This window comes from Myotis nattereri (assembly GCF_964212035.1).
Source record: "Myotis nattereri genome assembly, chromosome: 14".
NCBI classification, from domain to species: Eukaryota; Metazoa; Chordata; class Mammalia; order Chiroptera; family Vespertilionidae; genus Myotis; species Myotis nattereri.
In genome coordinates, this window is record NC_138089.1 from 5,719,319 (window position 1) to 5,743,419 (window position 24,101).

The window sequence follows — 24,101 nt, forward strand, 5'->3', positions numbered from 1 at the left end:
CACCCACTTTTGGCTGCTAACCAGGCTGCTAGGGACTGTCCTATTCCCCCAGCAATACTTCCATTTGTAGAAGTCCGAGGGGCGCTCCAGGCGGGAGCTGACGGCTCAGCTAGCACGTGTTAAGAGCAGCGTCTGAACACAAACCGTGTTTCACAGAACCTGCCTGCCCACCTGCTCTGCCTGCCCCAGGTCACCTGCTGTTCTCTTTTGTCTCCGGTCAGGGGTGTGCTGGTACCAGTGAGTCCGGACTTCTCCCACCACAGTATCCACTGCTGGAAGGAAGCCCACTTTTTGGAAAAAACCAAAACCTTGGGTTCCATGGAGAGCGATGATGTCATATTCAGTTTTGTGTTTAAAGTGCACACACTCCTGGGACGGGAGCACAGAGAAGCCCCGGGGGGGCTGGAGGGCTGTCGTAAGGGGCCCGCACGCCGCTGGGCCGTGGCTGTGGTGGACGGAGGCCCCTCCGCCCTGGGTGGGCGCCCTTGGGGGTGGGGACTGGGCCCAGCCCTCGGATTCCTGTTCGGCCCAGCTTCCCCTGTTAAGGGCACTAATAATTAACCACTCTGTCCACAGTGTGAGGTCAGGTTGCGAGTCCTGGCTGCAGTTATTAGCATGTACTTTCTTGACTCCACCACACTGCACATACAGAGGAGACATGCTGCTGAGAAGCCAGCTCAGGGTTTCCTGTCGGCATCCAGCTCTGACGGGATAGTCGGAGGCTGTGGAGCAGGCGGGCGTGCAGGGGCCCTCCGCCCGCGCCAGGTGGTGGACAGGGCTCATTCTCATCGGTTACTGGACGCCAGCACCGCCTCCCTCCAAGCAGTCGCTGGGGAAGTGCTGCTTTGCTGCTGCCGTGTCCCTCCTGTAGCAGGAGACAGCGGGGGGCGTTGTTAAAAAGCAACGTCCCTGAGAACACGTCCGTATTTTCCGACGGGCGGAGAGGATTCTGTGCTTGGGCATTTTTCGTAGCTTCCCACAGGTCTGGGTTTATGGGCTACCAGCGATCGCTGTGATTTATTGAGCACCTGCTACAGGCCGGGCGCTTGGCACGGATTAGCTTTGTGTGCTCCCAGAGCGCCCGGAAGTTTTCATGGGAACACTGACCACATTTCATCTCCTCATTTATATGCTGAGCGATTAATGCGTGTCTTCTCCACTAGACAGCCGTCTCCAGGTGGAGGGATCTGTGCCACTTGTTGTTCTTCATGGTTGCCCCAAACTTAACACATACCCTGGAAGATAGTAGTTACAAAACAAACATTGCTGAGAAGGACGAGTGGACCCAGATGCAGAGCAGGATAGTGTTAGAGACGAGGAGTGGACAGAGTGGATGGGTGGCTTGTTGAAAACTTGTCCATTGGCAGAGTGAGGGTCCAGTTCAAGTGTCAGCTGCCGTGGCTGCTCCCTTTCCTCCACACCTGCCTTCCCAGACGGCAGGAGGCTGCCGTCGCCGGGGCCCCTGGTTACGATGCAGATGGGCGTCCAGCAGGTGTGAGATGGGCCGGAGGAGTGCGTTTCTACGTTTCCAGAAGCCACCAGGCCACTGTCCACAAGCCAGGCGCTGTGTAGCTGAGCTCTGCGCAGCTGCAGTGCAGCAGTGGGAGCTTCCTGTCTGCGGGAGGCCTGGTGGTTCTGCTGGGAGAGCCCAGCAGTGAGACAGAGCCCTCGCACCTGCACTGCCTGCGAAGGGAAGACCAGGACCTGCTCCGGGCGAACACCCTGACACCTCCATCCCTGGGCCACCCAGGCGCTGGGTGATGCTGCTCAGGGGCCTGTCGCCTCCAGTATGTCTCCTCCAGACACCGATGGTCCCACCATTGTGTGCAGTCGTCTGGGTAGGATGCCGTCACTGCCCGTGCAGTTGGTGCCCACTGCGGAGTCCTGGGCACTGCCAGCGCCAGCCCTCTTGTTGGCATGCTGTGGCAGCCTCTTCCTGCATACCTCCCTGGCTCAGCACTCTCTCCTAGCTCTTGAGAGAGAAGTAACGCAGTTGGGATATTTAACTGTCAGAGTTGGCAGGGAGGGTCCTAGGTCTGGTGTGACCAGGTGACCCCACGTCTGTGTGAGCAGCGGCCCCTCAGGTGGCGCTGGGGTGACTTCTCCCTGAGCAGGTGGAGCTCAGCCCGCCTGTCCTCTCACCAGCCTCAGGCTGGTTCCCAGTGTCCCTGCTGACAGTGAGATGGTGTCTGAGTTCTCGACGTTAGGCTCTGATTCTCGTCCTTCTTGGCTGTTGCCATCAGGCCTCTCCATCATCTCGTGCCTGACTGGGGCCTGCTCTGCGTCAGGTCACATGGCATCTCCATGTTTGTGTGGATGCGAGATTGGAGGGCACGGAGATGCTGTGTTTTCATTGTATGGTAGTGAAAATTGAAGGGGCACTTTTAAAAAGACTATTTTAACTCTGTATTCTGAAAGAAATCTTTCTTTATAGCACTCAGGTGTGCTAAATGGTCACGAGGTGGTGCAAGGAGATGAGGACCTACAAGTGGCAGGCGTCCTTGTACAGTATTATTGAAATCAGACTGGAAGCAAGCGGCAGATACCTGTTGTTTGTCTCCAGTCGCTTATTGAATGGCCTGCTTCATTCCCTTTGCCTGGGCAGACGCAGCTCAGAGATAGACGATGAACCAGGACTAGACCGCGGGCGGGATTTTCTTCAAGCAGAGACGTGGTTTGACATCTTTTGTCTTTTTACATTAGATTTTCCCCTTTCATGTTATATTTTATTGGTTTGGTGCTGTTATATGGACTGTAATCAATGTAAAACTGTAAGCGTATGCCTTTGGGTTGATAAGCTTCCCAAAGGAAGTGATTGCTGTGTACAAATATGGCGCGCCACAAACACAAAAGGTGGCTTGCATCATATATATGTACATGTATATGTGTATGTGTATGTGTATATTCCCATTTTGTAATATCTTAGCATCATGGTCATTTTTTCCATTAAAAAATACTGTATTATGTGAAATGATACAATCTGTGAGGCATTTCCCATTATGTAGACACCATGCCTTTAAATTATAGCAATTGCTTAAGATTTTAAGGCAAAGTGGGCTCTTAGAAGTGTGATTAATAGCAGGGGATGAGGCTAATGCTGGGTCATCAGTAGCACTCCATTACAAAAATGGTTGGACTAATAAAGCATCTATCTTTTTGACCAATAAAACATTTGAATGATATGCGTCTCGTTTTTGCCGGGTAACAGTGACTTGATCCTGAATAAACCCTGGACGTGTGTCGCAGGACGGGGGTGCGTCAGAGGCAGGAGGGAGCTGGTGCTGACGGCAGCGGGTTGAGTGGTCTTCTGGGAGGGGACGCACGACTCCGGAGCCGCTCCGTGGGGACAGGAGGAGACGCTAAGCCGTGGGTGATTGCTTTCTCTGGCAGCATCCGGGTCCACAGTAGGCTCTTCGTCAGTGCTCTGTGCGGGCCTTGCCGGGGCGCGGGCTTAGCAGTGAGGAGAGACTGGTGGGCCTCAGTCCCTCCAGCTCTGAGCCTGTGCGCTCACTGGCGGCTGGAAGAGGGTTTTAGATGCTTCATAAATCATTCACCAGTTCTCATTATTGTGACTTGATGTTGAAGCACTTCCATTTTCAGTCTGTTTTAATCCTTCTGATAAAGCAGAGGAGAAAGTCTCCATTTGGTGCTAGTGTGTCTTTAATCTCTCTCTCCCAGTTGTAAGCTCATTATTTAACAAAGAAAGAACATGGCTCCGCTCTGGGCCTTTGTGGAGCAGGATCAGCCAGAGTTTAATAGCGCTGGTCAGGTGGCCTTACGTTTATGTAAAAGTTTTCTTTCCTGTAACGGAAGGGGTGCGGACAGGCTTCCCTGTGACCAGGTGACAGAAAGTTTCTTCTGAAACAGATGCATGTTTGTCAAAAGTGGATAAACTTTAAAAATGGGGTTGGTGGAGGTAGAGGTGGAGGTGGAGACGGGAATGCTGGAGGCTTGGGCGCGGGCTCGGTGCCCCTCGGACGGTGGGCATGGCCACCCCGGAGGTCGGGCTGCAGGCTGACCCCAGAGAAGAGCTGTGGGAAGACCAAGCCTCTTTGGGACTTTCAGTTTTTAAAATCAGTTATCAAACAGGATAGAAAAGACTTCTTACTACATGGACCTCTCTTCCATTTATTTTATTTTATGTATTTAGTAAAAAATGCTTTAAAATGTTGGGGTCTGTGGGGAACAAAGTAAAAGAACTGGGCCCATGAGGTAAAACTACAGGTGTGTTGGGACAGGTGCCCCCGCCACAGGGCAGCGCGGTCTGTCCATCCTGCCTGGGGAGGACCCAGTGCCACTCTGGGCACAGAGGCATCCCTTAGGGCAGTGGTCGGCCAACTGCAGCTCGCGAGCCACATGCGGCTCTTTGGCCCCTGGAGTGTGGCTCTTCCACAAAATACCGACTTCTGCACACGGGCCACAAAGTTTCAATCGCACTGTACGTGTGCGCCCGCACGTGGTATTTTGTGGAAGAGCCACACTCCAGGGGCCAAAGAGCCGCATGTGGCTCGCGAGCCGCAGTTGGCCGACCACTGCCTTAGGGTGAGCGGCCTGCACGCTCCCGGGCTCAGCGACCGGCCTGGGCTCAGGGAAGCGGTCACAAGGCTTTGGATCGCAGTTTGGTTCGTACGCGCTGTTTATGGCCTTGTCCTGGTAGCCGAGTTCTCAGCGTTAGGAAGTAGACGGATGCTCAGGGGTCCCTGGCGAACAGACGCAGTGCAGGGTGAGGGATGGAGGGTGCGGGCTGGCACCCTGCCCTGGCTCACTCCCCGTGGGCTCTTGCGTTTCGCGGCAGCACTGGGTCAGGCCCTCCCCTTCTCTCTGCCTCCTGGTCGTCTCGCCACAGGCGTGGAGCGTGAGCAGGAACGTGGACGTCCGGGGCCTAGAGCATTTGAGGAAGGGCCTCTGCAGAGGTTCCAGCTCCCGCCTTGCACCGTCACTGGGAGCCAGCACGGCTGGGCCTGGGCTCCGGGAGTGGGCAGCCGAGCCCCATCGGCCTTTCGAGGGCTGCGGAGGGCGAGGTCTCCATGTCCCCTCCCTGTGTCCATGCAGAGGCCTATCAGGGCCCCGCGCCTGCAGCAGGCCCTCCTCTGACTGCCGGGCCGGGGCCTGCTGGTCTGGGAAAGGGGCCCAGAGTTAGTCACGTTGTGCACTCACTGAGCTGGTGGCCTCTCAGGAGAGCTCGTTCCCTTCTGAGACTCAGGAACAAGCCACAGGAAACCAAACAAAAACAAAAGAAAACTGCGCTCTCTCCTTTGTGACTTTAGGTTTACAAAACAAAGATTAGACCTTGGAGCAGGAACCGCCAGCGATTTGGGGTTTCAGTGGAGCTGGGCTGGGACCACTGGGGTGTTGCTTTTAGACGGAGATGGAAACTCCGGCGTCCGGCTGTGACTGATGTCACTGCAGAACCTCCTGGGTGTGCCCTTCTTCAGTGCAGCTCCGCCTCCGGCGCTCCCCGGCCCTCCAGCCAATTCTGCTCTGCTCACCCTGGAGGTGCAGAACTTGAACAAAGCAATTCACTGGTTTTTAGTGTAAAATGTAGATTCCCAAATATCAATTACCAAATTGTTTTCCAAATATGTTTTGCTTATTAAATTCTAAGTAATGGAGGAATGTTATTCACATGCATCAAAATTAAGTAGCTAATAATGTTAAAGTATCTCTAAAAAAGATTCAAACTAATACTTTAATTGCAAATTATATACCTAAATATTGTGTCTCTGCTAAGGCATGGTAACTTTCTTACACAGTAGCTGTTTTATATGTTAGTACACAGCAAGCAGACGTTTTGAAAATAAAACATTTTTTCACGACATTTTCATTAGTGGACCCATTAAACTTATTATTCACTCTTGGCTTTGAAAACCAGATTTCTTCCCTAGGCTGACAAAACGAACTCCTGAACATCAACTGATTAATATTCTACATAATCTTTTTAACGGAAGAATTAGAACCTGATACAGTTTAATTTTTGCAAGTGGTTGAGAACCTATAAATCCGTGTGTTTGTGGACCCGGTGCACTTAGCGGCATCTCGGGGAGGATGGAAAATCGGTTTTCTTCTAGATAAAGCAGTCAAGGTTCGAGTCCTGTGTGACCCATATATTTCATTGATAAAAGATGAGCCTAGGAAATGAATGCAGTTACTCAAACATGAAAACATTACAGTCTTTTAAAGCTGTGACCAAATCCAGCCTTTATAGTTTAAACCATGTGGATGTTTTATTATCTACCAGCCAGGTGTAGGCTGAGCTCATTGGGGGTGACCTCTTGTTTCTTATAGCCAAGCTTTTTTACTTCTAAGTAATGTCCCCAGTAAAGAGTTAACCGGATCTCCCTGGCTTTGCTCTGGCTTATATGATGATGAGTAATGCGAGGTTGGTAACAGCAAATTGTTGTTTATAAGCAAACATGGCATTGTGCAAACAAGCGGGCCTGGTCTCCAACTGGTCTGATTTCATGGTGGCCAGCAGCTGATCTGTGTAACGCACAGCCTTCCTGCCTCTAAACGTCAGAAGAATGACTGTTTGTTTATCTTGCCGTCTTTGCAGCTGTTTACCCTGTAATGCATTTACCTCGACCTTGATTCCCGAGAGTGGCCCCTTTCTCCTCCCAGTTCTGTTTACATTAGTCCTGCCCCTGGTGTCACCTACGAAATCTGTTGATTATTCCACCTGGTTAATGTTAAATTACTCTTGTAAGATGATGTGTTTGTTCATAAACATAAATGCCGGGCCCCTTGTTTACTGTACCCATGGCAGCGATCCTTATTCAACAAATGCTGCTTTGTTTGCGGGTGTGAGCAGCAGTGTATCCTGCAAGGTCTGTTTTAAAAAGACACACACACACACGGAAGAAAAAAAAATAAAAAAACTTATGCTAGAATTTTGATAAAGAAAAAGGGGAACTTGTCCCTGGAATGTGGTTGAAACAGACTTAGGTTTGCTTTTCTTATCTTTTGCTTGGATGAAGGGGCTGAGAGATTAGCAAGCTGTTTGGTTTTTCTAAGAGATTTCCTTAGTGTAATGATATCTATGCAGTTGTTTGCTTTTTTCAGAAGGGAGAGAGCTCTCCTGAAAGGCCACCCGCTCAGGAGTGCACATCAGATGCTAGGAAACTCCTTGTGGAGTGAGCGGGCTTGAAGTCCTAGGAGAGAGAGGCCAGTGCTATGAGCAGGCAGCCCCTCCGACAGGTACAGTCCTCGGGTTCGTGTTGTGTGCGCAGTGTGTTGTGTGACTGCATGTGACCCTGTGTGATGTGAGTACTTTGTCAAGTTTGAAAGGGGAAGATTAACTTTGAGGTTGATGTGTTCTGAATAAATTCTGTGTCATCAACAGAGACATCTTAACTGGGAGGAAATCAATAGTTCATACACATTATAGTTTTAAAAGCTACTGTTTTGATTCTTACCTGTTACTTTTCTTTGTCTCATTTCACTGTGAGTTTGTGCATTGTATTGTTTCTAGTTAAGTAAAGCAGAAATTGTGCCTCTTTATTCAGCACCCTGTGACTGCCCCTGGGCACTGGTGCCCCAGGAGGTAAGATAGAACACTAGCCTGTCTTTTGTCATGTTTTGCAAACAGCAGAGAGCACAGCTCCCATCATCTTTGCTTTTTGTTTTGTAATTGTTGTTTGTTGCTGTTTCTGATTTGCATTGCGTTTCAATACTAGGCAGCATGTGCTAGCACTTACTGTAAATTACCAGGATCAGCAGACGGGGGTGAGGGTGGAGGTTGGGGGTTGTGACCTTCCACAAAGTGTGACCTTTTATTCCAGAAAAAGCCTGCTAACCTATCCGTAAGAGCAGCCTCGGGTGGATACATGTGTACATGGTGGAGTTTTTGAAGGATACAAGTAAATAGTTCTTTCCACGGAACGGAGAAACGCAGGTAGCAAGCAGCCTGTGGCAGCCTCGTGCACGAAGCCGCCGCGGTGCTGTGGGCATGGAGCTCGCTCTGGCCGCGGGAGTGGGTAGGGGCTGGCGATGGAGTGGGCAAGCCATGAGGGGTGTCGTGGAGCACGCCAGGCATTCACTGGTGATGGGAACCTGGCCCTGTGTGTATGAATTATGTAAAATATGGAAACGAAAGAATATGTATTTTCTTTCACCAGGCTATTCGTGAGAGTTCAGCCGTCTGAATGTTCAGATAATTAGAGTTCAGCAGGCTTTGTTTTGTTCTGTGAAAATGCATTTAGCTCAGCACCCAGAGCACCTGGCCCTGCCCACTCTGAGCTCAGAGGCTTCCTGGCCAAGCAGAAGGCCGGCTGGCCCTGCAGCCCCTGTGGGTGTCTGCCTGGTTATGTGAGCCTCCGGATGAATATGCCAGGGGGTGGGAATGCATTCTCCTCTGTACTTGTGTTTCCTACGGTGGCTTCTTTGTAGCTCCCATTGTTTGCCCACAGTTGCTATGATCACAGCACTTACACCTTGTCTACCGGGAGAGAAGGAAGACAAGGCCAACAGTAGCCGAAATTCTAAAAATATAACTTAGACATCTGTAACTTTTACGAGGGTGGGTGCTTGCCTGAGCTCACTGATGCCGGGCAGAGATTACGTGCCCAGGACAGTGTGAATGAGATGGGCTGCGAGGGTCAGGCCTGCGGCCGGCACAGCCCCGGGGAGCTCAGAGTCCCTGCCCTGCGCCCGGGCTCCTGTCTTCACATCGAAAGTCTGGTGGAGAGGAGATGCCTCCTCCTGTTAAGCACCTTCCCTTACACCACCCTGTTCTCCTGACTGTTCTGAGTCAGTTACAGGGAAAATTACACATGCTACTCGGCACCATCTTCAGTCCATCCGAATGGTCCCATGTATATTAAGTGTTCATGGTTTTGATGGAGGTTTTTGTTGGTTGATTATCTTTAAATTTTCAACGACTGGGATAATCCTACTTCTATTAAGATTTAAAATGACTTAATAGCTTGAGGTATTTTCTGAGTTCCAGATGCCAAAATGGCAGTCATTCCAAAGGAGCACAGGAAGCAGTGTTTAAGTTTAAAAAGTGGTGGCCAGTACAAGCCCTTTATCTCATTTGATGAAGGAAGAGGTTAAGTTTGGTTTTTTCTCTCATTTAATCACTTAGCTAAAAATTCAGCAACTATGTATTAAATTCTTATTATATGCAAGCTATACCTGAAAGTAAAGTTTTAGATCAGTGGTTTCTCAACCTGTGGGTCACGATCCGTTTGGGGGTCGAATGACCCTTTCACAGGGGTCGCCTAAGACCATCGGAAAACACATATATAATTACATATTGTGTTTGTGATTAATCACTATGCTTTAATTATGTTCAATTTGTAACAATGAAAATACATCCTGCATATCAGATATTTACATGACGATTCATAACAGTAGCAAAATTACAGTTATGAAGTAGCAACGAAAATAATTTTATGGTTGGGGGTCACCACAACATGAGGAACTGTATTAAAGGGTCGTGGCATTAGGAAGGTTGAGAACCACTGTTTTAGATAAAGCAAGTTTCCAAAAAAATTTTATTAAACAAATGGAGGTGGAGAAAGAATCATTTTCATCTGAATGCTTCTTCCATTTAATTGATAAAGTACTAACGGTTTTGTTGATAAATACAAACTAGTTCCTATTTCCTTTTCCCCTTCTTTGAACTATGAGGGTGAGGGAGCGGCCATATCCCCTCATTGACAATGAAGATAACTTTCCTCCCCAGCTTCTCACCATCTGAGGCCTCCTGGCTTCCCTGAGTAGCTGGAGCCCGGGCTCTCTGGGAGGTTCTTCCCAGGCCCAGCCCCACCCGTGTGCTCCCTGAGGCAGGAGAGGGGAGCAGCTCCTGGGGGGCCAGGCCTGCACTTGCTCCGAGGGGCTCCTGCTGCGGCTTCACTTCTCCACCCCTGGTGCCCACCCGCCACCTGCAGGGCCTTCTCAGCCTCTACTAACCCCCGTTCTGGGGCGATTCCAGTTTTGCCCTGATGTCCTGCGTGGCTAAAAAGGTGACCACTGTTTTTTTAAACATGCTTTGACAATTTCATTGCCCCTGAACTTTTCTTTCTTACTGCTAAATGAAATTCCAGATTTTTAAAGATAGATCTAGACCTCTACAGTGCACGATGAAGTTGATAATACATAAATCATTTTTAACAACAGGTAATATGCATAATTTATGGGTTACGGTGCTATCTTTTTGATATTTATGATGGATAATGCTCAGTTTTTGCCCTCATATTACTGCTTTAAATTATACCACAAGAAAATTAATGAGAAAGTAGATTTATGGGTTTCATTTGTTTGTCAATTCGGAAATTAATTGGGTGTTAATTTTAGCCGTCCCTCATCAGACCAGGACTTGCGTGTGCGTGCATTGCTTGGCATTCGCTGTGGCCGCTCGCCCGTGGGTCACCGGCTCTGCATGCATCAGGCAGCCGCGTGCTCGGACTGCGTCTGAACCGCCGGGCGCTGGGGGCTTTGCGCTCTTCTGCTGAACTGTGAACAGTGGTTTTGGAAGATGGGGCCTTCCTGACGGCGAGCGCCCGACTTCTCTCCCTGAACTTGGCTCTGGGACGGTCTTTCGCTGGAGGCGGGGAGCGGGGCGGAGGGAGACAGCGGACAGTGGTGTCTTATTCACAGTTTGTGGGCAGATCTCACCTGAGAAAAGGAGCAGCTGCAGTTGCTGTTTCTCTTGTTTTGTCCCCCTGCACCGCCCGCCCCCCGCCTTTTCCTCCTGGAAGAGGTGCTCCCAGCCCATCTGTGGACAGCAACTCAGCACCTGGGGGCCAATGTGGCCCCATCAAGCCCTTTGCCACCCACCGGCCCCGCGGAGCTGAGCTCACCCTGCACCCCGCCGGGACTCTGCCCAGCCTCGGGGTGCTCCAGGCCCTGTCTGCTCTGAGGGGCCTGGCCCCAGGAGCGGCTCCCAGTGGGCTGGCTCCATGTCCAGGCTGCCTGAGTGCCTGAGATGGGGTGGGGGTGGGGGTTCCTTAGCTGCACATGGGCCTTAAAGCCCTCTGAGAGCTGGGGTTGCCGGGTATAGTTTTGCACATTTAAAGGGAACCAGTTCATCTTCCTGATGCTTTATATCTTCATACAGACCAGCTTTTCTTCCTTTTTCCCGGTCCTCATGAACAGGGCCATAGGACTTTGGCTCTTCAAGGTGGACACGAGTAGTTCACAGAGCACCGCTTTTAGAGCTAGGGCGAGCCCGCTCCGCCCTGCTCGCGCGGCCAGTAACTCCGCAGGCCAGCTGGATGCGGGAGGCGCCAAAGGCTCAGTGCTTCTCAAGGACAGGCACGCACACCGCCCCTCTCTTCTTGGAGTGCTCTCTTCCTCCTGCCCTTCCCTCCCTTCCTTCCTTCCTTCTTTCTTTCCTTCTTTCCTTCCTTCCTTCCCTCCCTCCTTCCTTCCCTCTTCCCTTCCTTCCTTCCTTTATTCTCTAGAGCAGTGATTCTCAACCTTCCTAACGCTGCGACCCTTTAATACAGTTCCTCATGTTGTGGTGACCCCCAATTTCATTGTTACAAATTGAACATCATTAAAGCATAGTGATTCATCACAAAAACAATATGTAATTATATATGTGTTTTCCGATGGTCTTAGGCGACCCCTGTGAAAGGGTCGTTCGACCCCAAAAGGGGTCGCGACCCCCAGGTTGAGAACCGCTGCTCGGGGGCTTCTCGGATGGGGCAGGACTGGACAGAGTAACCACTCGAACCATTTCCTGAAAGTGACTTTGGTAAATCCCTCCTCTCCCCATGGAAGTGGGAATACATTTTATAGAAGTGTGTTCAGTTTAATTTGCACATCCTTTCATGGACAGGCCAAGTTCTTTAAGGGTATTTATTCTGGTTCCTATAAATAATTGATCAGCCAAGTTAATTGACTTCCGCCTGACTCGGTCACCCGTAATTAACTGCCCTGGAACCAAGACTGGACTTTCTGCGAGCGGAACCCTTCACCGGCAGGAGACCAAGGGCTCTGTTTTCCCTACGTCCTCAGCATCAACACTGTAACCAAGGAAATCATCATCATCAAGCAGTGCTTTAATTCGCTATAAATACATTGGCCTGGGCATTATGAATTTTCCAGAATGCTTCCAGAGAGCAGCTCTGTTGGCAAGGACAGTAAGTGAGCCCGCGCTCAGCTGCAGCCCGCTCTGCGAGGCCTCAGCCGGACGCCCATCTTGTGAAATCAGCAGCTCGGTGACCTGTCCCAGCAAGGAGAAGCGGCCCTTCGGCCCCGAGCTCCCTGACGCCATGCGATCCCCGCCTCAGCCTCGCCAGTGATTCCATCGGGTCCATTCGATACGATCACGGTGCGGCCTCTGTCCTGGGTGGGTCCGTGACCACAGGCGGCCTCCCGCAGAGGGCGGACAGGCGCGGGGGAGGGCGGGCTTTGCTTCTGGAGAAAGGACCTGCTCATGGGTCTGTGGCCGCCTTGCCCTCCGGGAGCCACGTCTTCACAGCCAGGCCCGTGGATGGCTGTCCCCCTTCTTGTCCTCAGCCTGTCCTGGCCACGGGCCCTGGAGCACGGGGCGGCGGCTCCCCCGCGGCAGTGTGGTGCGACACGCGGGTGCTCCTGGGAACAGAGTGGGTGCGGTGCCCTGGCAGGAGGGTATGTCCTCCTGGACACACGGACGTGCTCTCGGACGACTCTAAAACTGTGGGCCTCCGGGGAAAAGGACAGACAGTGTTCGCCGAAGAAGGCTGGCTCTCGCCTGTGATTGCCGACGCCCTCCTGCCTGCCGGGCCCCTCCACGGGGCTGTGCCGAGCCGCGGTTCTCTGTTCGCGGGCCTGCTGCTCGGACTTCGCCCGCCCGGGACTCTTGCACGTCGGAAGGTCTGTCCTTTATTGAACGGACAAGTTCATTCTGAAGTAGGGGAGACTATGGCTGCGTCTGCCGTGCCCGGGCTCAGGTGTCTAACCTGTACGTTGGGGTCACATCGCCTCCCTTTGCTCTCAGCGGCTTGCGCTGAGCGTGGACAGTTCACCAGAGAGCCGGGCGTGTGCGAGGCCGACCCAGGCGCACAGGCGTGGCAGACGCCGGCCGCCCCCGGGAGAAGCGGCGCCGCCAGTGTTGCTGGAAAGGCCTGCACCGCCTCCTGCTTGCTCAGGTGCTTCCCAACAGGCGTGCCCTCCTCACCATGTGGGAGACGATGGGAAGCAAAATCTTCCAGCCCACACACCACTGCTAGCGCTTGACTCATTAAGGACATCCTCAGACCAAAATAATCCTTCATGCCATTCTGGTCCCAAAGCCTGCACGCTCACAAACCTGAATCGCAGACAGGCTGCTTGGCCTCATGCCTGCCTGCTTGCACCAGCGGCCTTGGCAGCCTGGTCTGGCGCTGCGTGGGGCGGAGGGGGTCCTTCCTGCACCCACCCCCAGGGGTCAGACCAAGGACAGCCGCAGCCCCGTTCACACCCCTGGCGTCCCGACGGCCCCGCGGCTCCGAAGCAGCCCTGCTTCCCGAGCACGGGTGTTTGCCTACATGCGCCCGTCTGAGTCAGGGCTCAAGGCGCTGTGCAGGGCGTTTCTGTCCTTGGGGCCAGGCCGGGCAGGACCCGGCTTCCAGAACTTGAGCGTGTGTATGTACCTGTGTTTTCTTCAGGCATGCTCACTGCACGCCCACCTGTCCAGTGGGCTCCGTGCCAACTGCTCTGTCCTTCCCTTCTGTACAGACGGGCGGGTCTGCAGATCAGAATGAAACACGGGGAAGGGGGGTCCCTAGATTTCACACATTGATCCCCCTTTTTGGTCATGAACAAGGCAGTTGCATTGCCTGGTTCGTATATCTCAGAGAAAATTGTGTTATTTTTTGATAGATATCTTTACTCGGCAACAGTGAGGTTTTGGATGCAACGTTTAAAGGCCCATTATGATTCCTGGAAAGTCGGATCTAAGGGGAGAGAGTGAGTCAGCTGTTGCTCCTGAGTTTGCTTCCCACCTGTTAACAACAGTGCCCTTCCAGGCCCTGCGGGACGGCGTTCACTCTAGGCACATGTCTTCTGGGTTTAAGCCTGTGCTCAAGTTGGATCGTATTATGCACTCACAGAAAGGACATGAGGAAAGATGTAAATTTTTCCTGCTTTTAGTTCTTCCACTTGGTTTTTGGGCAGTTTTGAGTGAAGGTAGCCTCTGCTGTGTCCGCACGTTGAACTTTCCTGCCGGTGCGAGTTCTGTGTGAGGGGAACCTGCCACCGTGCGGTACACGCGTCTTTCCGGGTCACCTGACCTTCCCTGTGCCTGGTATTTCACTCCCGTGTTCGTTATTCAGGCATTCCTCAGCTTTCATGCTTGAATTGTCAGCTTCCTTTTGTGACTATTGTTTTTCCTTCTTGAAGTTCTACCCTATGAACTTGGAGTATGGCCTTGCCATTGCATTGTGTCGTCCCCCCTGCACCTCGGCTTTAAGAAAACGCGTGGTTAAGAGCTGACAGGAGACGGGACTTGCTCCAATCCCGCCGCCCGCCGTGACTCGCGCACATGAGAACAGCTCTCCCGGGGCCAGCGCTCGCCCCGCACACGCGGGAGGCACTCTCATCAGGACCAGCGGGAGGATGTCTGTCAGTCCTGCGGTGGGGCTGGCGCGGCACCGTGGTCAGTAGGTGGTTGCAGCAGACATTAGCAAACACTGTCTGTCTGTTGTCATAGTTGGGCACCTTTGCCAAGAGCCGCGCTGGCTCCCAGGCCAATGGTTCTGTACCTAGAGAGTAACAGGGTGGACTGTGGGATGTATTTATACAGGTAATACTACCTCTCTCTCTCTCTCTCTCTCTCTCTCTCTCATTAGGTGGCTAGTACTTTCACATTCAGAGCCGTCTTCAGTCTGCCGTGGCTAGGTTTTCTCCCAAAGAAATATAGGAGACCCCAGCCTTCCAGGCCCTCACCCAGGCCAGAGGCTGGGAACCCAGCAGGAGAAACAGGTGCTGGGCATGGGAATTCTCAGGACAGTTCTAACCAGAAGACAAAGCTCAGAGTCTGAGTGTGTTTAGCGTTGGAAGAGTGGGGGCATTTTTTCTCTCACCGCAGTGGCCAGTGCTGAAGAGGTTTAGTGTCTGAGTGACTCCCAGGAGCGTGCAGCCTAAAATGCATCTTGGTTTTTGACTGTAAGGTTTTCCACAGAATGGCCTGCGGGCCCGCTGGTGGACCCCAGGTGGAGGGCACCCCCGAGAGGGGCTTCAGGCAGAGTGTGGGCACACACCACAGCCGAATGCACACCCCTCTGCTCTATAGAATGACGCATGCTTTCTGAACAAAATGCCGGGTCCGATCACAGACACTTACTGTGAATTGTAGGTTCCCTGAAAATACTTTTTTTCTAAAGGGAACAAGGTAACGTATTTGAAACAATCCTACCGGAACTTGAACTTGGACTGACAGTTCCATCCTCAAAAAACGAGAAGACTGAACGCTCTGAGGGATAAACGCAGTGAACGAGAATGACAACTGTTTACAGGTTTTTGGCAGCATTTGCAGCGGGACCCTGCTCCTTGTGCACAACAACTGTTTTAACAGCTGCTTTCCCCTCTTTTCTCCCCCCCCACCCCCCCGCCCGCTCCCTGGAAACCCTCCTGTCAGGTTTCTGAGTCATGATGCAAGAATCCGGGCCTGAGACAAAAAGTAATGGTTCGGCCATCCAGAACGGGTCGGGCAGCGGCGGCCACTTGCTAGAGTGCGGGAGCCTTCGGGAAGCGCGGTCCAACGGGGAGGCGCCGGCCGTGGACGTGGCGCCGGCCGACCTGGCCCACGCGCAGCAGCAGCAGGTACTGTGCCGGGGAGCCAGGCGTGGAGGGTGGCGGGTGCCCGCTCCACCGCTTGGTTTGACGCTTGGCCGCTGTGAATGGCTCATTTTCACTTGACTATCTGACTGTCCGCAGTGTCTTTTAAGCCAGCAGCGTGCGAGGGGCCCAGGCCTGGCTTAAGAGATGAACTCCCACGCCCCTGGGAGTTGGAAGTCTTGGGGGTGAGGGTGGAGGGTGAGATGGAGCGGACCCTGGCCACGCCCTCGGAGGCCCGGGGCGGCAGCATACCGGGAATAAAGTGCGCCTTTGGAAAAGGGGTGCACAATGCCTAATGAAAAAGAAATGGCTAACTGACTTATGAAGCCTTATGAAGAAGAAATACAAATAAGGGGTTAGAAGTAAGAGGAAAATCAGGGCTTTATAAGAGAAAAATTAAGTGAATAAAAGTAGAACTGGGTAAATACAGGCCAGACAGCAGCACACAGGATCGGGGTGAGACGCGGCCCCGCTGCCGGGGGCTGCTGCTGTGCACACGTGGCTGCTGGGATGGGCCGATCCTGTTAGCGCCTCAGATCCTCTCCTTTGGCGGCTCCCAGCACGCACACACATTGGACGCACTCATCCCTGCTGTATCCTTTGTGGGCCTGTGCGTGGGTACTTGTGAGTGGCAGGTGAACTATTCCCAAAGGTGGCCCAGAAGCCGGGGCCGTGGCTGAAGTGCGCATGCAAATGCAGATGAGGAGCTGCCTTCGCCTGCCGGCGCGTTGTCCCAGCCGCTCGCTCTTGGAGTCCGGACATGTTACTAGTTTTGTTAGTGATACGGATGATCCTTGTTCCATGTTAGTCCTTGATTCAATGTGCTGTACGTAGTTACGGTGCCACTTGGAGAAAAGGCGAGAAAAAGAATGATGTGTTTGGGCCTTTCTAACAGAAACAGGAATTGTCGGGGGGCGGGGGGGGGGCGGGGGGAGAGTAGCACGCCTCCCAGACATTTCCCTGGACCCCCTGCCAGAGAAGCGTGGGGATGTCGCCAGATTTTATTCTCTTCTTGCTCAGAATTTTTGAAAATATGAGGAGTCATTCGATCGCTGGTCTATTCGAAATTGGTGGAACCCACAGAACACGGAACCTTCAGAGAGAAGGAAAGGGAAACTCAGAGACCAGGTCACGTCTTAGCCGAGGCTCAGCTCCCTGACGGTCTCCTGTCGGCAGCCCAGCCCCAGCCCACCTGCGCCGCAGCACGTCAGCTGGGGCTCGGTTTGCTGTGGAGAGACGGTGTGTTAGTCCACGCGGCCTGTTCTAAGCCGTGAGACCGTTAGAGCGCTCAGTCCGGGGGAAGGACCCACGTGTGTGCCTGTGCTGGCGTGTGTGGTGACAGGTGGGCGTGCTCTCTATTGGGATGAAGGACTGGTGTCTGGATGCCACTCTCTGTGCCCTCCCTGCAGAGGCCATTCTCCCTGCAGAGGCCATTCTCCCTGCAGAGGCCATTCTCCCTGCAGAGGCCAGCCTCAGGGCTTCTCCCTGGAGGAGTGGGGGTGGGGCGGTTGACCAGTGTGTGGTATGAAGCCCAAGTAATCAGTGTTTAACCCACATTAATTAAATAAATGGAAAATTAACTTCTGAATTTTATTTGAAGAACTTAAAATCATTCACTATCTCAAAGTAGTAAGTCAGCCAAAAACTTTACATATATACCACATATACACACACACACACACACACACTCCCCTCATAACAGCCATGACAAATTAACCTCACAGAAAAAAGTTATAACAACATCTTCCTTAAAACACATCAGTAGCAGAGTTAGTTATCACATCTCCCCTTTTTATCTTGTTTGTGACCACTTTGGAAAAGATATCAAATAAAGGTCAATACCTTTTGATTCTACTCCACAATTATTTTTTAATATTTTTATAACTGTGTTGTTTCTATTTGCCGTGGACGTGCTTTTGGAGGAAAGAAAGCAGTTGGGTCTCTCACTGCGGCTCTGACCTCACACACTGCGGCGGGCAGGCCTGCCTGGGCTTCTGAAATAAAGCACTGACAGCTGGTTCACTCCCCTAAGTGCTCGAGGAGCCTTTGCCGGGCTGTTGGGGAAAAGAAGCTCTAGATGAAATAAGAAAACCTGCAGGATTGCTAAAGTCCACAGCACTAGGTTATCAGAGTTTTCTTCCAGCTGAAAACTGCAATAATTAAGCATTTTGGAGAAATCGAGTGTCAGCATGACGGACGGGGCTGTTTTCATCCTCTTCACTCTGCAGGTTCTTACTTGCAGTGAGAATTGCAGCAGTGAGAGAATCACAGCCATGCTGAATTCATTACCGCGGCAGCCACACAAAACCGCGGATAAGATTTCAATAACTGCAGGCCACAGTTGAGTAAACAGTTGCACTGAAATTTAATTCCTGTTGACTTTTCCCCCATTCCTCGCCAGGGGCACATTCTGATTCTGTAGTACAAAGACAACAGGGGTTACAGCTTTGATTAATGTAGGACAGTGGGAGAGAATTAGAACTGGAAAATACGTTAGAAATCCACGGAACAAAAAGCCGGGGCTGAAAACCCTGGGTGCAGAAACGAGTTAATGATGATGTCTGTGAGCTGAATGGGCAGGGTGGCCTTGCACCACTGCGGCCATTCATGATCTGGGAGCACGTTCCTCCGGCCAGGATTTAGGATAAAGACAGTCGAGCCTTTTCGCGTCTGATCCAGACGATGACAGGCAGCTGCAGGTGAGGAGGCCCCGCAGCATCAGAGCAGGGCGCTCGCGGCGGTCCACGGTGGGGCCATGGCTTCTCTGCTGGGTTTGATCTAATCGGTGACTAAATTGTGTCCAAATACAATTGTTTGTGTGTTTTTCTGATCACATAGCTGACAGCCTAGATAATGGGGGAAATCTGGCTTTTCCATCTTCTCTTAAAAAAATCAGATCTGCTCCCCCTGAGCTGATGCTTTCACAGGGGCAGCAGTTGTTGGGAGAAGAATTGCTACTTGAGCCAGGGAGCCACAGCCCTCTAGTCGGCCTTGGTTCCGCCCAGCAGCCTCGCCCCTTGGTGCCCTCCAGGCCGTGGAGTTGGCAGTTCCGGTCCGGGAGCTCCATCCTCACTCAGGAGCCAGGAGAGGCGCTCATCAGCTGGAGGAGCCCCCAGCGCCCGCCCCAGCTGCCTCCCCCTCAGACCAAATGCATTGTCTCTGTGATGTTTCAGCTCCACTTATATCTGGGCTATAACACTATTACAACAATAGTTCTCTAATAACATAATTTGATAGAGTTTCTGAGCATTTTCTTTTAGCCATTGAGTAACTCTTTACCCAATACCATCTCTGCTTTTACTTCCTATTATGCTGCCCCATGTCTGGTCTGTGGAAGTTGTGTGCGGGATGTGCACTCCTCCATTATGAAACTCAGCAACAAATACTATTACCAATTGCTGAAGTTTCTTCTTAAAGAAAGGATTTTAAAATGTCCAAAGCAATTTCATAAACTGTGTGGATTAATGCATTTTAAAAGTCGCGAGTTTAGGGAGCAGAGTTTTATTTCCATGTTGCTCAGATGAGAGCTTTCAGATAAGCATATCACATAGAGCATAATGTTTAGAAGTTTTCCGTGTACAGCATATGCAGCAGGTCAGTTAACAGAATGCAGCCTGGAAAATGTTTATTCAATAAAAATGAATAGCTGGTACATAAAACAGCGATTTCTTAACAAGATTCTATTTAATGACGGGTTTTTCAGATTTTTTGTGGGTTCCACCTGGCAGTTTTATTGTCTGCAAATCGGTATGGGGAGAGCTTCGGTCACTGGTTTTGAGGTGTGGCTGTCATTTTACATTTAGAGATAGTCTATAAGAAAGACATAAAAAAAGGAGTTCTATGTGGAATTTAAACATGTATTATTTAGAGAGTGTGGATAAGCTGTATGTTTATTTCATATAATTTCTTTGATATTTGGCTTAAGGTGTTGGACCTTTTAGCCCAAAAGATAGTGGTACATGGTTTATGTTAATGTGAAAGAAAGAGACAGAATGTTGGATGACTATTAAGGAGGTAAGAGAGGTAGGAAGGATAGGGAGCTTTGAAAAATCATTAAAGACAAGGAGGGGGATTCAGTGGGGAGGGGGATTCAGTGGGGAGGGGATTTGATGGGGAGGAGGATTCAGTGGGGAGGGGGATTCAGTGGGGAGGGGGATTCAGTGGGGAGGGGGATTCAGTGGGGAGGGGATTCAGTGGGGAGGGGATTCAGTGGGGAGGGGATTCGATGGGGAGGGGGATTCAGTGGGTTGAATTTTGCCCATGAAATGGAGGACGTAAGGCTTATTCATTACACGGGATGAGAGAAGCTCTGAGAAATGGGATACGTGTGACAGGACTCCAGAATAGAGCTTGTTGCGTAAGTTCAAAGGGGATGTTGAGAACACACTGTCAGAGCAGCCAGGAGAATCCTGAGTGTATATCCGGGGGTTCTCTGGATGTGAGAAACATAATTATAATGACCAAAGTGTCAAGTTTCAGCATAAATCAATACGCAAACATTACAAATTCTTCTCTTCATTTTCCAAATGGCAGCATAGATTCCTCATGTGGTTGTTGGCACTAACAGTACGAGTGGAAATTGAGCACAAGAGGAAGTTGTTTGCCTACATCTTCAATGTAACAGCCTCCGTAGACGACAGTGCCTGGGAGAAATGGCTGCCGGTGTGTGGATGGCCAGGAGCCCTGTGAAGGGAGCCACCCTAACCCTCACTCTTACCCACACTCCCATGAGGCCGCACCAGCATCTCATTGGCCGTCCTTTACCTGTTCCTCACCCTGTCCAGGAGTCCCCCGTGATGAGGTGGGTCTATCGGGAAGACTGGGCAGCAGTGGCCAGTTCCGCCTTATCATTCTTCTTTTCCTTTGATAGAGGTCGCTTATGACCTTCTTTAGGAATACACTCAGGGGGCCTTTTCACTGCAGCTGCCAGGCACGGTGTCTGAAAGGAGGGTCTTTAATGTCATTGGAAGGGAAACAGGGCCAGCGTATCTGTGTCCACACGGGGCAGTGCTGGAAGGGAGCGCAGAAGATAGGAAGGCTTAGTGAGTGCCCTCCTGGGGCCAGCGCTGTGCTGGGGCAGAACGCCCCTCCCAGGTGGGAGGAGACCCAGGCTGTCATGGTAAAGGGAGCTCCCTGCGAGGCTACCCTCCTTTTGGAGACAGAGTTCAAATGTCACAGAAAATATTGATGGCCAAAACTATCCTGTAGGAATCGGTGCCACAGAATGTTATAGAAAACAACACAAACAAACTGAAATAAAACTGAGACAGGAAGTCAGGTCATTCTGGCAAATGATGAAAAGGCAGCCACACAACGAATTTCTGCTCTTCTCCCTCCCTGTTACGGCTATTTCTAGAAAAAGCATATTTCACCCTGAAGGTTAGACTTCGTTCTCTACTCTGTGAGCTGAGGCTGGCCTTTCATCCAAACATGGCTTCCAAGGGTTATGGACATGCCGTGTGAGCCTTGTATGCACTCTTCCCGGTTTTGATTGCCTAACGGTTCTGTGTCGTTAATCTCTCCCTGAAAACTAAGACGGCACGGGAACAAGACGAAAAAGAGCCGTGTGCTCAGGTAAGAGAGCGGGACAGTAGCAGCTCTAGGAGGGAAGTGTGCATCACTACCTTGACAAGGTAATTTCAACTCTGACCCCTGAGCTCATAATAATAATAATAATAATAATAATAATAATAATATACTCGCTCTCTCTTGTCTAATCAGACATCTCTTATTGAACTTTCAGGAGGTCTGACTTTAATGGTAATTTGTTGACAGGTTTGCTTTGATGATTGCAAAGAGTTTGCTTTGCAAAACTCGCCGGCTTCTGTCTGCCCTCTGAAGGCAAGGACCCACTTGCTGCTTTGCAAGTGCTTGCCGTTATCGCCCGCAGGTGCTGAGCAGGCGGAATTGGCTGTTTGTGTAATGCACACCCGTCGCTCCCTGATGAGGTCCAAGGCACTGTTAGGTGGTGCACAGAGTACTTGATAAAAAGGGTTACAAGGTGACTGCTTTTATGACAAAGTAGAATAGCATTATAAATGCAAGTGGCAGACGGAGCCACAGAGGGAAGTTTATGTAGAGAATTGAACCCCATATTAGAAAGGTTCTTTTCATCACTTGGTCTTTGAACTCAAATCTATTGTGATTGTGAAGTGTTACTTGTAACATTCCAGAGACCCTTTGCTCATTCTGTTTGATTTGGTTCGGAGAAATACAAGCACACTCTTTCTTACCCTCTCTCACAAGGAAGTGCTGGCAAGGGCGTTTCACACTGGGACCAGGTCTCTGCTCTGTCCCAAGTGAGCTGCCCTGGAAAGCATGGGTGCCTTGGGTTTCCAGCTTTAGCTTTCTTAAAATTCATTTATTCCTTTGTCTGCATGTTCTTTCGTTTAGCTAATACTGGCTGTGCTTGCCTGTGTGTAAGGCAGTGTGGGACCAAACTGATGCGTGGCGTGTTGGTGTTGGGGCAGCGTGGGAGTGGCAGTGGAGGCGGCGGGCAGGTTCGGGGGTCAGTGGGCTCAGCGTGTGGGGGCTTGAGTATCTAAGCCAAGGAGTTTCAGAGCAGAAAGGCCAGAGAGGAGGCAGTGTTCTCAAGGTGAATGAGAAGCTGGGCCTGGCCTGGCTGCAAGGAAGGAGATTCAGAGAGTAATCGCAGTGACAAGATATTGCAGCTGGCCCGGAGTCTAGTGCTGGGGCCCTGACCCTCACTCCTCTAGTTGAGGGTACCCTGTTGTTGACCATCTTGCTCCCTGCATTTCTCAACTACGGTTGAACCCGTTCCATGGCGTTCCTGGGCGCAGCATGGCGCCTGACCCGGGGCACGTCTTGGGCAGGCGCGTTGTGAGTGCCTGGAATAGGAAGAGAAAGGAGGCCTGGATCAAACGTGAGTGTTGGAGAGCAGCAGGGCCTTGGAATTAGGTGTGGAAGCACCAGGGAGTGGGAGTCATGAGGCTGATTCAGGATGCCCATCTGAAGACCTCCCACGCGGCACCAAGAACGGGGAGCATTCCCGGGGAAGAGCCCAAGCTCCCCCTTACCTGTCACTGTTGTGACTGTGGTGACATGAGAAAGAAAGCACAGATATAATTTGTAAATAAAGGACGAACTTATTTCCCAAAGTCCCCCCCTTTTCTTTTTAAAGTGTTTTTTAAAAAGGACCCTCTTATATTCACTAAAGCTTACTGTTTTGACTGTATATGTTTATTCAGTCTAAAATTATGGAGAATCGTCCCTTTAGCTTTGCCAGTTACTAATGAGTATACCTTCCGGAGTCCCAGGGGCGGGGGGTGCTGAGAAGCTGCTGTGATCCCGTTGATCGTGGAATGAACTTGTCTCTGGTGAGACGGAAACTAAGATTTCAGGTCTGTGCTAGCGTCTCCGTCCCACATGGACGCTGCTGCTTAGAATGAGTTTGTTTTTTAAAGTGAAGGGGGTGCATTTGGGTTTCTTCTGTTGGAAAGTCCAGTGAGCGCGTATCAGGCAGCTGGAGCAGCAGAAGGCGCCCCTGCAGGGTCAGGTCAGCGCCCTCAGTCCGGCCTGGGGGGGAGCTGCGCCGCCTGCCCGCGGAGGCCACTGCGGGAAGGCGCTCTGCTCTCTTCCACCTTCTGCTATGGCACCTCCCAGTTCCCCGGGTCTCCCTGAGTTCCGCTGTTACACCTACAAAGACTGCTCCTTTACACTGGACCCAAAATAACTTTAACTTCTTAACACAGATTCATCTTTAGCAAAATTTCTTAAAGTAGACCATTTACTACCCAAGTCATCATCCACACAACTGTAAGTGATTGTCAGTGTCACAGCCTCTTGTTGAAAGAATCAGCTGACAGAAATCTGTTTTATCTCTGCGCCTTTTCTCTCCCTCACCACCCCCCACACACACTGAAGGGGAGCTGACATGGCGTCTTCTTAGTCATTCAAACCCAATAACTTTTCATCTGAAGGTTAAGTGGTGAGATATAAACTAAAAGATGATAATATCAATTCCATGTTCACTGAAGGGCACAATAGACCTCTCTCTAGTAGAGGGAAAATTGTGCATAAAATGTCTTTTGCTTTTCAACAGCAGAGCCATGCCTCTCAGAGCCAAAGAAAGAAAGACTTTTGGAAAATTTAATAAAATAATACATAACATCCTAAAGTAAGGCAAAAGTGGCCTTTTATTATTGCAATGATTAAGTATTAATTTTTCAAGGTTGCATGGTAAGAAATAGTTCCATTGTTATTGCCGCCCCGGCGGCCTCCGCAAGGTGAGAGGCGGGGGTAGCATGGCGTGATGTTCGTTCATTAGGGCTGTTTTCGGTGCTAATGTGCAGATAAATAACACCGTGAGAATAATGCTCACCTTGCCTCTTTTT

General features: G+C 51.0%; 1 protein-coding gene across 2 annotated transcripts in view; it reads left to right on the plus strand.

Annotated features, from left to right (window-relative positions):
- Positions 1–24,101, plus strand: part of FOXP1 (forkhead box P1) — a 554,371-nt gene that overhangs the window by 327,855 nt on the left and 202,415 nt on the right. For both annotated transcript variants that reach the window (XM_081106428.1, XM_081106427.1), the window contains exon 4: positions 15,548–15,732. In XM_081106428.1, coding sequence (XP_080962554.1) covers positions 15,559–15,732 — 174 coding nt within the window. In that variant the 5' untranslated portion in view covers positions 15,548–15,558. The remainder of the gene's footprint in view (positions 1–15,547; positions 15,733–24,101) is intronic.